Source organism: Cebus imitator, unplaced genomic scaffold (genome assembly GCF_001604975.1).
Source record: "Cebus imitator isolate Cc_AM_T3 unplaced genomic scaffold, Cebus_imitator-1.0 Scaffold842, whole genome shotgun sequence".
Classification (NCBI taxonomy): domain Eukaryota; kingdom Metazoa; phylum Chordata; class Mammalia; order Primates; family Cebidae; genus Cebus; species Cebus imitator.
In genome coordinates this window covers 72,179-84,689 of record NW_016108157.1, presented here as the reverse complement: position 1 = coordinate 84,689, position 12,511 = coordinate 72,179, and the positions used below count along the sequence as shown (strand labels likewise).

General features: G+C 37.9%; 1 protein-coding gene across 9 annotated transcripts in view; it reads right to left on the bottom strand.

Moving 5' to 3' along the window:
- LOC108297774 (histone demethylase UTY) overlaps positions 1-12,292 on the bottom strand; it is a 221,504-nt gene extending 209,212 nt beyond the window's left edge. For 4 of the 9 annotated variants that reach the window (XM_037735566.1, XM_017520485.2, XM_017520484.2 and 1 more), the window contains exons 1-2: positions 11,123-11,638; positions 10,865-10,928 (exon numbers count right to left, since the gene is read on the bottom strand). In XM_037735566.1, coding sequence (XP_037591494.1) covers positions 10,865-10,928; positions 11,123-11,274 — 216 coding nt within the window. In that variant the 5' untranslated portion in view covers positions 11,275-11,638. Of the gene's footprint in view, positions 1-10,864; positions 10,929-11,122 lie in introns of all 9 variants that reach the window. The other 5 variants (XM_017520483.2, XM_017520487.2, XM_017520488.2 and 2 more) reach the window with 2 other exon arrangements.
- Positions 12,293-12,511: the final 219 nt, after the last annotated feature.

The following is a 12,511-nucleotide window of genomic DNA, read 5'->3' as shown; positions in this document are numbered from 1 at the left end:
AAAAAAAAAAAGGAAAAAGAAATTTAAAAAAAACAAGGGATACAGACAAAAGGAATCTCTTAGACAGTGAGAATGTATATTAGCACAATCTATGGAAAACAGTATAGAGATTTCTCAAACTGCTAAAAACAGAACAACTATTCAATCTGACAATCTAAATACACATTACATACCCAAAGGATAACAAATCATTAGACGTAAAAGAGATCAGCATCTGTACGTTTACTGCAGCCCTACTCACAATAGCAAAGCTATGTAATCACCCCAAAGTCCACCAATGGATAACTAGAAAAAGAAAATGCGTATATATATATAGACACATACACACACACACACACACACACAATTAAATACTATTTGGCCATTAAAAGAATGAAAATATGTCTTATGCAACAACACAGAAGGAACTGAAGGTAAGTGAAGCAACTCAGAAACTGAAAGTCAACATTAAATATTTTAAACATCAATAGAAATGATCACATCCAAAAAGAGAAAACACTAAACAAAAACAGAGTTTCCCATACCTTTTGAGATCATGTAGACCTTACTAACTCAATGTATCTTTTTTCTCTGGAGTCCCAGAGAAAAAAATGGGAGACAAAAGAGGACAGAAGAATATCTGAAGTAAATGCCACGAAAAACTCTCAGTTTTGAGAGACATACACATACGCTACTGATAAAGAACCTTAAGAAAATCAAAACAAAAGAGAACCCTAATTAAGCAAATCCATAAGCAAAATGCCAAAATACAGAAGCAAAGTGAAACATGAAAGCTTATTCACTTACTACTTATTTTCTTATTACTCATTATTTTATTCTCCACCACCCCTAACACAGAGAGAAATGACAGGCTTTGTGTTAGGGGTGGTGTAGAAGAAAATAAGTATCATCTAGGCCAGGCTCGGTGGCTCACGCCTGTAATCCCAGCACTTTATGAGGTTGAGGCAGGTGGATCATTGAGGTCAGGAGTTTGTGACCAGTCTGGCCAACATGGTGAAACACCGTCACTACTAAAAATACAAAAATTAGCCAGGAGTGTAGGTGGGCGCCTGTAGAGCCCAGCTACTCAGGAGGCTGAGGCTAGAGAACTGACTGAACCCAGGAGGCAGAGGTCGCAGTGACCAAGATTGCGCCATTGCACTCCACAGCCTGCACAACAAACAGAGCAAGACTCTGTCCCCCCAAGACAACAAAAGAAAAAAAAAAAGAAATAAATAGAAAGAAAATAAGAAAATCCACATGTGCGGGGAAATTGCCTTACAATCTTTATTTTTGAGACAGAGTTTGCTCTTTCACCAGGCTAAACTGAAGTGGTATAATCTCGCCTCACTGCAACCTCCACCCCACAGGTTCCAGAAATTCTCCTGCCTCAGCCTCCTGAGTAGCTCAGATTACAGGCACCCATCACCACGCCCAGCTGACTTTTTTATTTTTAGTTGACATGGGGTTTCGTCATAACAGGCTGATCTTGAACTCCCGACCTCAGGTAATCCACCCACCTCAGCCTCCCAAAGTGCCAGTATTAAAGATGTGAGCCACCACCCCTGGCTGCCTTACACTCTTAAACAGCCACCTCATGAAAGAAGGAACCACAAGGGAGTTAAGAAAAACTCATAAAAGCAATGAAAATAAAAGCAAAACAACATGCCAAAACTTATGGGATGCACTAAAAGAAACAGTAAGAGTGAAGTTATGTACAGCTTAAGCTATAAACACATTAAAGATCTCAAAATCAACAACATAACTTTATACCTCAAAGAACAAACGCAACCCAAAGTAAACAGACTGGGGCAAACAATAAAAATCTAAGCAAAGATAAATAACATATAAAATATAGCGAGAAAAAAAAAATCACTGAAACCCAAACTTCGTTTTTGGGAAAGATCAGAATTGACAAACCCTTAACTAGACCCAAAAACAAAAAAAAGACAGAGAGAAGGCCAATTAACACCAATTCCCAAACTTCCAAAGAATCAAAGAGGACCCTTCCAAACTCTTAAGTGGCCAGCATTAACATACCAAAACCAGACAAAAACAAGACAATCAGAAAACAAAATACACCCAGTAGCCCTCATAAATATTGATACAAACAACCATCAACAATTCAGCTCACTGAATTCAACAGCACATTGAAGGGATCATACATCATGCCCAAGAAGAAATTATATAATAGTGGTATATAACATTGACTGAATTTTGCAGTCGCATATACAAAAAAATCAATTAATGTTAACAACCATATGAGGAAACACATAAATCATATGGTAACTTCCATTTATGTGGAAAAAGTGTTTGACAAAATTAAATAGCCCACAGCTAACCTGATACTGAATGAGAAAAGAATGAAAAAATTCTTCTAAGATCAGAAACAAGTAAAGAGTGAAGAATGACAACTCTCACTTCTATTCAACACCGTACTGCAAGTCCTAATAAGATCAGTTAGCAAGAGGAAACTAAAAGGCATCCAGCCAAAAAGAAAAAAAGCAAAACTAACTCCGTTGACAAATGACAGGGTTTCACAGTAGAAAACCTGAAATTTCCAAGCCAGTGTGAAATTATACACCAACTATTACAATTTTAGAGTGTTGGATTATAATTTTAGAGTTTAATTTTAGAGTGCTGATTTCTGCACCAAATTTTAAAAGCTAAAATTTGTAATAGCTGTGTTCCTATATACTACGCATGACCACTTAGAAAAAGGAATGAAGAAAACAATTGCCATTTTCTATATCAAAAAGATAAAATACTTGGGAACAGACAACCCAGGAGGTGAAAGAATTACAGACTGATAACTATAAAATGCTGTTTAGGAGAAGCAAAGACACCAATAGTTACCCTGTGTTCATGGATTGAAAGATTCAGTATTGCTGAAATGCTGATAAAACCCAAAGTGATCAATAGATTTCAATGCAACCCCTAAAAAAAAATCCCACTGGCACTGTTTTGCAGAAATAGTACGGGATCTCAAGGGACTCTAAGAAGCACAACAAGCTTGAAGGACTAAGTTGAAAAGCCTCCTATGTCCAGATTTCAAAACACATTACAAAGCAACAGTAATTTAAGAAGGTATAGTACTGGAATAAAGATAGATATACGGACCACCAAATGAACACAACAAGCAGTGCTGAAATAAACCCCTGCATAAAAATGTCCAAATAATTTTCAAGAAGAGTGCTAAAACCACACTTAACAGGGAAGGAGAGTCTTCAACAAATGATGTTGGGAAAACTAGATATTCACATGCAGTAAAGAGAAAGAAGTTGGACTCATATCTCACGCCACACATAAAAACTAACTCACAATAAAGACCTAACAATAAAACCTAAATCTTTTAAATTCCCAGAAGAAAACACAGGGGAAAATGTTCAGGACACTGGCTCTGGCAATCATTTCTTGGTATGACACAAAAAGAATAGATAACAAAAATCACAAGACACATAAGACTACACCAAACTTTAAAACTTAAGTTTGAAAGATAAACAATCAACAGTCAAAATGCAACCTACAAAATAGGATTCAGTAATTGCAAATTATGTATCTAATAACGGATTACTAAAATCTAGACTACATATAAAACTTCTAAAACTCAGCAATAATTATAAGGCTGTTTCTCAAAAAATTAGAAATAAAATCAGCAATCTACCTGGCACTTCTATTTCTGGTTATATTCTATTCCACCCCCAAAAAATTGAGAACAGTAACTGAAAGAGATACTTGTATACCCATGTTCACAGCAGCATTATTCACAAGAGCTAAAACATAAAAGCAATCCATGTGCCCACCGGAAGATCAATATATAAGGAAAATATGGTAAATACATACAAATAAGTATCATTTGGCCTTACAAAAGAAGAAGAATCCCATGTATGCTCCAGCACACTAAGTGATATAAGCCAGTCACAAAAAAGACAATATTGCATATTCTACTTAAATGAGGTAGTCAGGGTAATCAAAACCACAGATAGGGAGTATGACAAAAAGAATAACACTGGTTACCAGGGGAAGGGGGAAAATGATTCTTCTTCTTTTTTTGGAGGAGAGTTTCACTCTTATTGCCCAGGTTGGCGTGCAATGGTGCAATCTTGGCTCAATGCCGCCTCTGCCTTCTGGGTTGAAGTGATTCTCCTGCCTCATCCTCTTGAGTAGCTGGGATAATAGGTGCCCACCACCACATCTGGCTAAGTTTTGTAATTTTAGTAGAGATGGGGTTTCACTATGTTGGCCAACCTGATCTCGAACTCCTGACCTCAGGTGATCCACCCATCTTGACCTACCAAAGTGCTAGGATTACAGGCATGAGCCACTAATGGCTAAAATATTAGATAATAATTCCCTATTTATTGGGTTTATAGTTTTAGTTTTCAGTTTTACAAAATAAGAATTCCAGAGATAGAGAGTGGTCATGGTCGTACATTATGAATTTAACTAACTATACACTTAAAAATGGTTAAGATGGTAAATTTTATTTTACATGTATTTCAACATATAAAAAAAAGGAATATATGCCCATGAAAAAATATATAAGTAAAATATAACAGCCCAAAAATATATAAAGTAAAAAAATTTAAAATCACTTTTCTCCCCTGCACCATATCGATATTTGTTTAATCTCAAAGACGACTATTCTTAAATATTCCTGAGAAACTCCAACAATATGTCAGAGAAATTTTGTTTATTTGAGACAGGGTCTTACTCTACTTGGAGTGCAGTGAATTCAATCACAGACAGCAGAGACCTCCTAGGCTCAGGTGATCCACCTGCCTCAATCTCTCAAGAAACTGGGACTATAGGCACAGGTCACCATGTCTAGCTAATATTTTAGCTTTTTGTAGGGACAGGGTTTTGCCATGTGGCCCAAGCTAGTCTTGAACTTCTAGACTCAACTGATCTGTCAGCTTGAACAGATCTGTCAGTCTTGAACTCCTAGATTCAACTCATCTTTCTGCCTACCAAAGTGCTGAGATTACAGACATGAGTCACCAAGCCAGGCCAAGTAAAAATTATAACAAAATGAGACCAGCAAAAAAAATAATAATGAAGCAGATTACTGTAAACATCTGCTAAAAGCTAAAGTCTGATTTTAAATCTGAATTCTAAATAAAATTACAAGACGCGCTGCTGTGGTATGAATCAAGTAATCTCCAAGTAACAAATCTATCCTATTAAGAAACAGCAATTCCAACTTTACTTTCATAAACTAACCTTTACTGTGAACTTTTATTCATTTATTTATTTAATTATTGAGACAGAGTCTTGCTCTTTGGCCAGGCTGGAGTGCAATGACGTGATGTTAGCTCACTGCAACCTCCATCATCCAGATTCAAGCGATTGCCCTGACTCAGCCTCCTGAGTAGCTGGGACTACAGGCACACGCCACCACGCCCTGCTAATATTTTCCTATTTTAGTAGAGACAGGGTTTCAACACCACAAGGACAGTCTCCATCTCCTGACCTCATGATCCGCCCACCTCGGACTCCCAAAGTGCTGGGGTTACAGTGTGAACCACTGCTCCCGGCCTACTGTGAACTTTTAAAGCCCTTCACACGTTCTACACTGATATTCTGGTGTTAGCCATCCTATCCCTTAAAGGACTATTTGCTCAATCTAAACTGAGATCTATATGATCTTCATAAAAGCTTTCCATTCATGGCACTCTCAAGTTTGTGTTGCTCTTAGTTGTCATAGCAATTTATAGGCCAATCATGCGAAGATTCGAAGCAAATTCCTAAAATGCACCAGTCATTGTATGACCACCACTGACTAATTTACAAATATGAACATTTAGGCCTTAACGTGTCATATTAAACAATTTTATATTTTTAAAAATACAATTTAGCTCTCTAGATACCTCATTTCAAAAAAAGACCATATGTTAGCATCAGTTAGTTGCAATGCAAAAATAACCTTCAAAACTAAAATTAATCTATGTCAGAACAACTATCTAATACTGTGGTTGGAAAGCAGTAAAATTTAATTTTGGCGGCTTACAGCATTATGCCTATAAATAAACTTTTGCCACCTGAATCACAGAGATTCATGTCAGGCAAAACAATCTTACTTGATAAATAATATCAAATGTTCCCTAGTTATTTCAGTATTACTCTTTTAAAAGCTAGCTATTTAATAACAAAAGTAGACCAGGCATGGTGACTCAGGCCTGTAATCCCAGCACCTGGGAGGCAGAGGCAAGTGTATCAACCTGAGGTCAGGGGGTCCAGGTCAGCCTGGCCAACATGAGGACAAAAAATTGGCCAGGCGTGGTGGCGAGGGGCCTGTAATCTCAACTACTTGGGAGGCTGAAGCAGGAGAATCACTTGAACCCAGAAGGCAGAGATTGCAATGAGCTGAGTGCCACTGTACTCCACCCAGGGCAACAAGAGTGAAACTCAGTCTCAAAAAAAAAGTAAACCAATATCAGGAAAGTGCCTATATTCCAAACTACTCATATAGTTTGGAACTGTACCTAGATATAAAAATATTGTCTATAATTGCTTCAGATATGTATGCCCAATGTTGCACCAGAAGTTTATATTACTATTCTTATATAAGGCCTACTTAATAGTTTGTCCAATACGTAACAACAACGGTAGCTGTTTAGAAGACAACTTCCAATCTATAAAATACTTTCTCCTGATGCACCAAATTAAAGACCTAATACTAAACAACCAAACAGGACATTATTTCTATGATTGCTTTTTTAACTCAAAACACAAATTTTTAGAACTAGAAATGAACATATGCTACAAAGTAGCAAACAAAACATAATGCAAGATCTTAAATGTCACTATTAAAATATTACAGTTTTAAAAAACAACTCAAAGCATTTTAATAGGTGTTTCTCCCAATAACCCCTCCAGAATTATATTGAAGGCATACCATAAAAGTAACATTCTGTTTGACAGAGCAAAACTTTATAATACAAACAAAGTCAACCTAAAAGGTTTTCGAAGATGAAATAAATGTTACTGTTGCTAAAATCTGTTTTTCACTTAATTGAACTGCACATTGTTTAAGTATGAGTAACTAACTAAGCTTCTACCAAAAAGTTAACACTGTTAAATATTTACACTAATTCAGATGATAATCTTATGAAAATCCCTAAATTACAGAATTTTAAGGGAATCTATTGTTATAACAATCCTAATGATTGGATATAAGGGTTTATCTATTAGGTTAAAAAAAAAATCAGAGAAACTAGTCATTGGGATAGAGCATCCTTTATATCTAGAAAACTTGACAGGAAAATGGTGACATTTATAATAATATTTTAAACCTCTAGAAGCTTTTAGATCAACATTGACATCTTAAAGTCTATCAATAAAGCTTTCAGAAAAAACAAATATAAACAAAAACTGAAAAGATCAGAAATACAGATTGTTCTAAGAATTTCTCTTAAAAACAAGGATGACAAGCAAATTTCTGTGAGAAAGGGAAAAACTATATACATACTGCAAAATCTCAGAGTACAGGTACTATGGTTTGAACGTGTCTCCCAAAATTCATGTGTTGAAAACAATCCTCAAGGCACCAGTGTTGAGAAGTGGGACCTTTAAGACTTGACAATATCAGGAGCAGGCTGATCTCATAAGTGGACTAATAATGTGAGGGTATGTTCATTACAAAAGAAAATTCAACATCACTCTCCACTAGCACTGTTATACACTTTCTTGCCCTTCCATCTTCTCTGAAGAATGATGCAGCACCAAAGCTTTCATGAAATGCAGCCCCTTGATCCTGGACTTCCAGCCTTCAGAATCCTGAGCCAACTAAATTTCTAATTTACAAATTACCTAATCTTAGGTTTTCTGTTACAGCAACACAAAACAGACTAAAATGACAGACATGATAAAAATCATCACTAAAAAAAGAAATCCTGGCATTTAGTCAACCTCATAATATACCATCATGTAAAGACCTGATCCCAGCTCGGTAGAAAAAAAGCCAATTTGTTTTAAAGGCTGAGAACAGGAATTCTGAAACTGGCAAAGCTGAGTACTCCACAGAAGATGAGACAGTATTTCACGTAGCCCAGTTCATTAACACTAGCAATAAACTAAATTCATACATCTTTTATCAGAACTCCAGTTCATTCATTCTTTCAAACTGAATTTCAGAAACTGAATCAAACACAGGGTTTGAGGATACATGATTTCAAACTTTCTTTGTTTGGTATTTTTTGTTTACTTACACAAAGAGAGGGTGTCGCCCGGGCTGGAGTGCAGTGGTACAACTGTAGCTTACTGCAGCCTCAATCTTCCAGCCTCAAGCGATCCTCCCACTTCAGTGTCTGAAAGTGCTGGGATTACAGGCATTACCCACCACATCCAGTCCGAAATTTTCAATGTGAACATTTCACTATTATATTCAGACTTACAAGAAGCAATAGAAAATTATACAACTGCTATTTGGCTTTAAATGAAACTATTGATACTACAACATGAATTCAAAAATTATGCTGACTAAAAGAAATCAAACTAAAGCATACTGAATAATTCCACTTGTATGAAATCCTTACAATGCAAACTAACATAAAGTGACAAGAGATCAGTGGAGATCACGGATGATGAGAAATAAGTGGGGAGAAACGAGAAGGAATTTCAAAGAGCAGGAGGAAACTTCGGGAATGAATACGCTGTCTTAATTGTAGTAACAGTTTCATGAATATATTCATTATCTTAATTGTGATGGTTTCATGAATATATATCTATACACACACACGTGTCAATTTTAATCAAATTGTGCATGTTCAGTGTGGGCAGTTTTATTGTCTATCAATTATACTTCAATTAACCTATCTAATAAAAAAAGAAAGAATTTAATAAGGCTGCCAGCACAGACCCCAGAATGCTTTATTACATTTAAGTAACTTTAATGTTAAGGTTAGTGGGTCTTGACTCAGGCAGAGGGCAACTTCCTGTGAGTCTCAAATCTAAGTGACATTGTACTAAATGTCTTAAAAAAGTCTCTGCAGTTTAGTACACAGCATTACTCAGGGTTTTATGAAGCTACAGTTCTCCCCAAACATAATGAAGTACTTTATCGTAATTAAAATGTTACTGTAATCAAAATTGGAAATGACATGCCTACCTTCAGAATCAATATGCGGAAAAAAAAAATCCTTAAAATTTAACCCCCATATTGCATATCTGAAAAGTTCATTCCAAACTTAAATTTAATATTAACACAACCCACTGAGAATTTATCCAAACTCCAGCTACACGAAGATTTCGAGTTCTTAACCAGTATTTTCTCACATCATCAAATTACTTTTATTTGATTACCATAACTAAAATAAGAAGAGCTGGCCTATTCATTTTCAAATACTGTCAATGCAAGCAACTTTATCAATCCCAATTTAAATCCGGAACAATAACTGCAATCATAAAATAATATTCCTCTAAAGTTTTTTAATATATTGGAATGATTGTATTTAAGATTAGGAAGTAAAATATTGAAATATTCAAATTATTTTAAACATTAAGGTAGGAGATCAAGAATCACTGTTGCTTATCGTATCACTGATGTTTTTCATAAAGCGATTTTCACTTATAATCTAAGTTTAATTGATGCTTCATTTATTAAATGAAGTTAATTTAAAACATATGTATGTTACACACATATACACAACAAATTTTAGTTTTCTAGCCATTATTTGCCATCAAAACAAATATACTAAAGAGATTACAGGTAAAAGAACTTAGTGTCTGTACTGAATTACACAAATAAAAAGTCTTGGCATGTAAAATGTTAGTCCTGAGAATAAAATTAAAATTTCCTTCTCAAATGCAATAATAGCCTGAAATTCACAACTATTCATTTTGGCATCTAAATGACAGTGTGATTATTGCACCATCCTTACTTCACGGGATCAGTTAACAACATACATACACTTTAACTAAATTTTGGTCAGATGGTAAAAAACGATACACGGAGGAATATTCCAGTGCCGTTACGCAACAGTTCACGTGGGAGTAACTAAACGTGCTGCAATTAATAAGCACATACAGCTTTAAGAATGCTTCTGTCAATGTTGGGGATAATGCAGGATTTCTGCTAAGTAACAGGAAGTTACACCAGCGCCCTTTGAGGTCTACTTCCTAGTGGGGTTTCCCAGTTAATACCTCCTCCCTCTCTCAACGCTTCTCCCTTTATTGGTCCTCCCACTTTTTACCCGCCATCTTGGCCGACAGGAGCAGCCATTAACTAAAAGACAGTGCCAACTTTTCACATAAACAACGACTTCTTCCTACTCTGTGCTTGACACATAAAAACAAGGCTCCTCAGTGGAAAAGGACACACACATTCATGAAATCGCATTTGCTGCATTGTATCTGCAGCTGGTAGATCCTAAAAAAGTAAACCACGTAACTTCAGAGTAAATATATACGCATCAGTATTTGGGACAAGTATCAACTGCAAACTTCACTGCCGTTACTCGTTATACTGAGGACACCAGGTATTAAAAAAAAAAAAAAGCCAAAAAAATATTTAAAATTAGACACCAAAAGACAAACGCCAAAAAGCGAAGGGAAGACGCAGGAAGTTACGAATTTTGCAAACTATATATATTCACAATCTGTGGCGCTAAAGTCCAGGAACAAAAAGCCTAGGGTAACAGGCAATGTTGTGGACCCGGTTTTGCCCGGTCCCAAAGCGCTCCGTCTCTCCCTCAGCGTAAAAGGAAGGTTAGAACAAGGGGCCAAGTATTCAAAAGGACTGGGAGAGGAAAGGCAAGAAATAGTTTTCCTACTCCTAGGCGACCGGGCAGTACCAAAATAAATTCTGCGTAGGCAGCAAGGGACACGGGGCCTGGGTTTAACAGACCGAGGACCAAGTAACTCTGACCGCGCCCGGTTGATTTACCTTGCCTAGTAAGGTTTTCGTCCTGGCGCCATCTTCATGAAGCCTCACAAACCCGAAGAGGCGGCTGCAAAAAGAGATATACAGGGTTTGTTAATGCTCTAAGAAAGCCAGTGAGCCATCCCTTTTCAAATCCGAGGGCGGGAGCAGCAGCTTGCTGAGTGTCAAGCTGAAATGACCCAGTCACCAATGTGGGCGAGCTGCGTCCAAGTCTTCCCGGAGAGACCGCCAGCCAACCAGGCGCGTGATGGAGGTGCGTACCTGTCCATGCCACGAAGCGTCTGCCTTTCCTCGAGTGACAAGCATAGGGACTCCTCTTGGCTGTCGCTGCTCGCTTTTCCCGCCGCCATTTTCTTTGCCTCATCGCCGAACGCAACAGCGGCGGTAGTGAGCGACACTCCGCAGGATTTCATGGAAACGTAACAAATTTCCGATACCCAGCCTTGAATCGAGTGGCTGAAATGACGCCCTCAATCGCCGTCTGAGAATGTGACGCCAATTGTATCGCCTCCTTAGCGGCGTCAAGGAAAAACACTAAAGCAAAGCCGAAAGCTACTAAAGCACGGGCTGCGGGAGTCGAGTTCCAAGTCACATCTCGGAAACTATACGGAAGGCAGAAGCTGGCGGTGCCAGAGAGACAAGCGGAATTTCTTAAAAATCTCAAACTTCGCCAACACCAGCACAAAGTTGTAATTTTATCACAGGGCGAACCGCAAGCAGCACTGCTACCTCCCTGCGTCCAGCCAGCAAGTTGTAAGCCAATCCATGGTACCAGTTCGTCTCACGTGATCTTTGTTGACTTACGTCAGGCAAGGCTCCACAGAACTCCCTGGCTGCTGGGGCCCCGCCCATCCAGTTGGCTAAGAACCTAGGATCGTAATAGACGCTGACTCTGATTCTGACAGCTGATTGGTTAATGGACGTGTCTATCTAGAATAGGGTAGTCTCTGGGATAGAATAACCTGTACGTTGTGCTGGTTAAGCTCACTACGGCACGTAATGGAACTTCCGAACCTGGTCTTTTCACTGTAGGGTACACTCGAAGGGAGAAGAGAACGACGGGGAAGGTCGCATCAGGCATTTCCCACTGGGACGCAAGTCGGAAAGAGGACCCCATGGACCTTTGCAGAGTCCGAAATGCAGGTCCCACCGTCACGAGCTTTGTGAATGCGGGAACTTGCAGGGCTTGGCAGAGATAGCATTGATTGGAAGCTGCACAGGCCCTAAACCTGCACCTGTAGAAGACTCAAGACTTTTCGCCCTAAGACCTTGTCACTTCTGTAGGCTGGTTCTTTCCCCATTTTCTCTCCACTCACTAAGTCTAAAGAGAAGGCGTAACATCTTATGACCTCAGTCCTTAAGCCAGCCTTTGGAAATCAACTGTCTCACCTCCATTTAATCAGTTCATGATACTAAGTAAAAAAAAAATGACCAAAAATAAAGTAAAATTGTTAATCCACAACCATTCCAAAATGTTGGTTTCTGTTGTGGTAACTCCGTGAGGCCTCAAGGAGAGTAGGCAATACTGTGGACAAGAACTAAGAGAACAGTAATTTAGACCTTTATCACAATTTCAAGATGCAGTAACCCATAAAAAAAAAAAAAAAAAAAACTTTTTTTCTGACCCTCTCAATTATAACTAAAAATTGT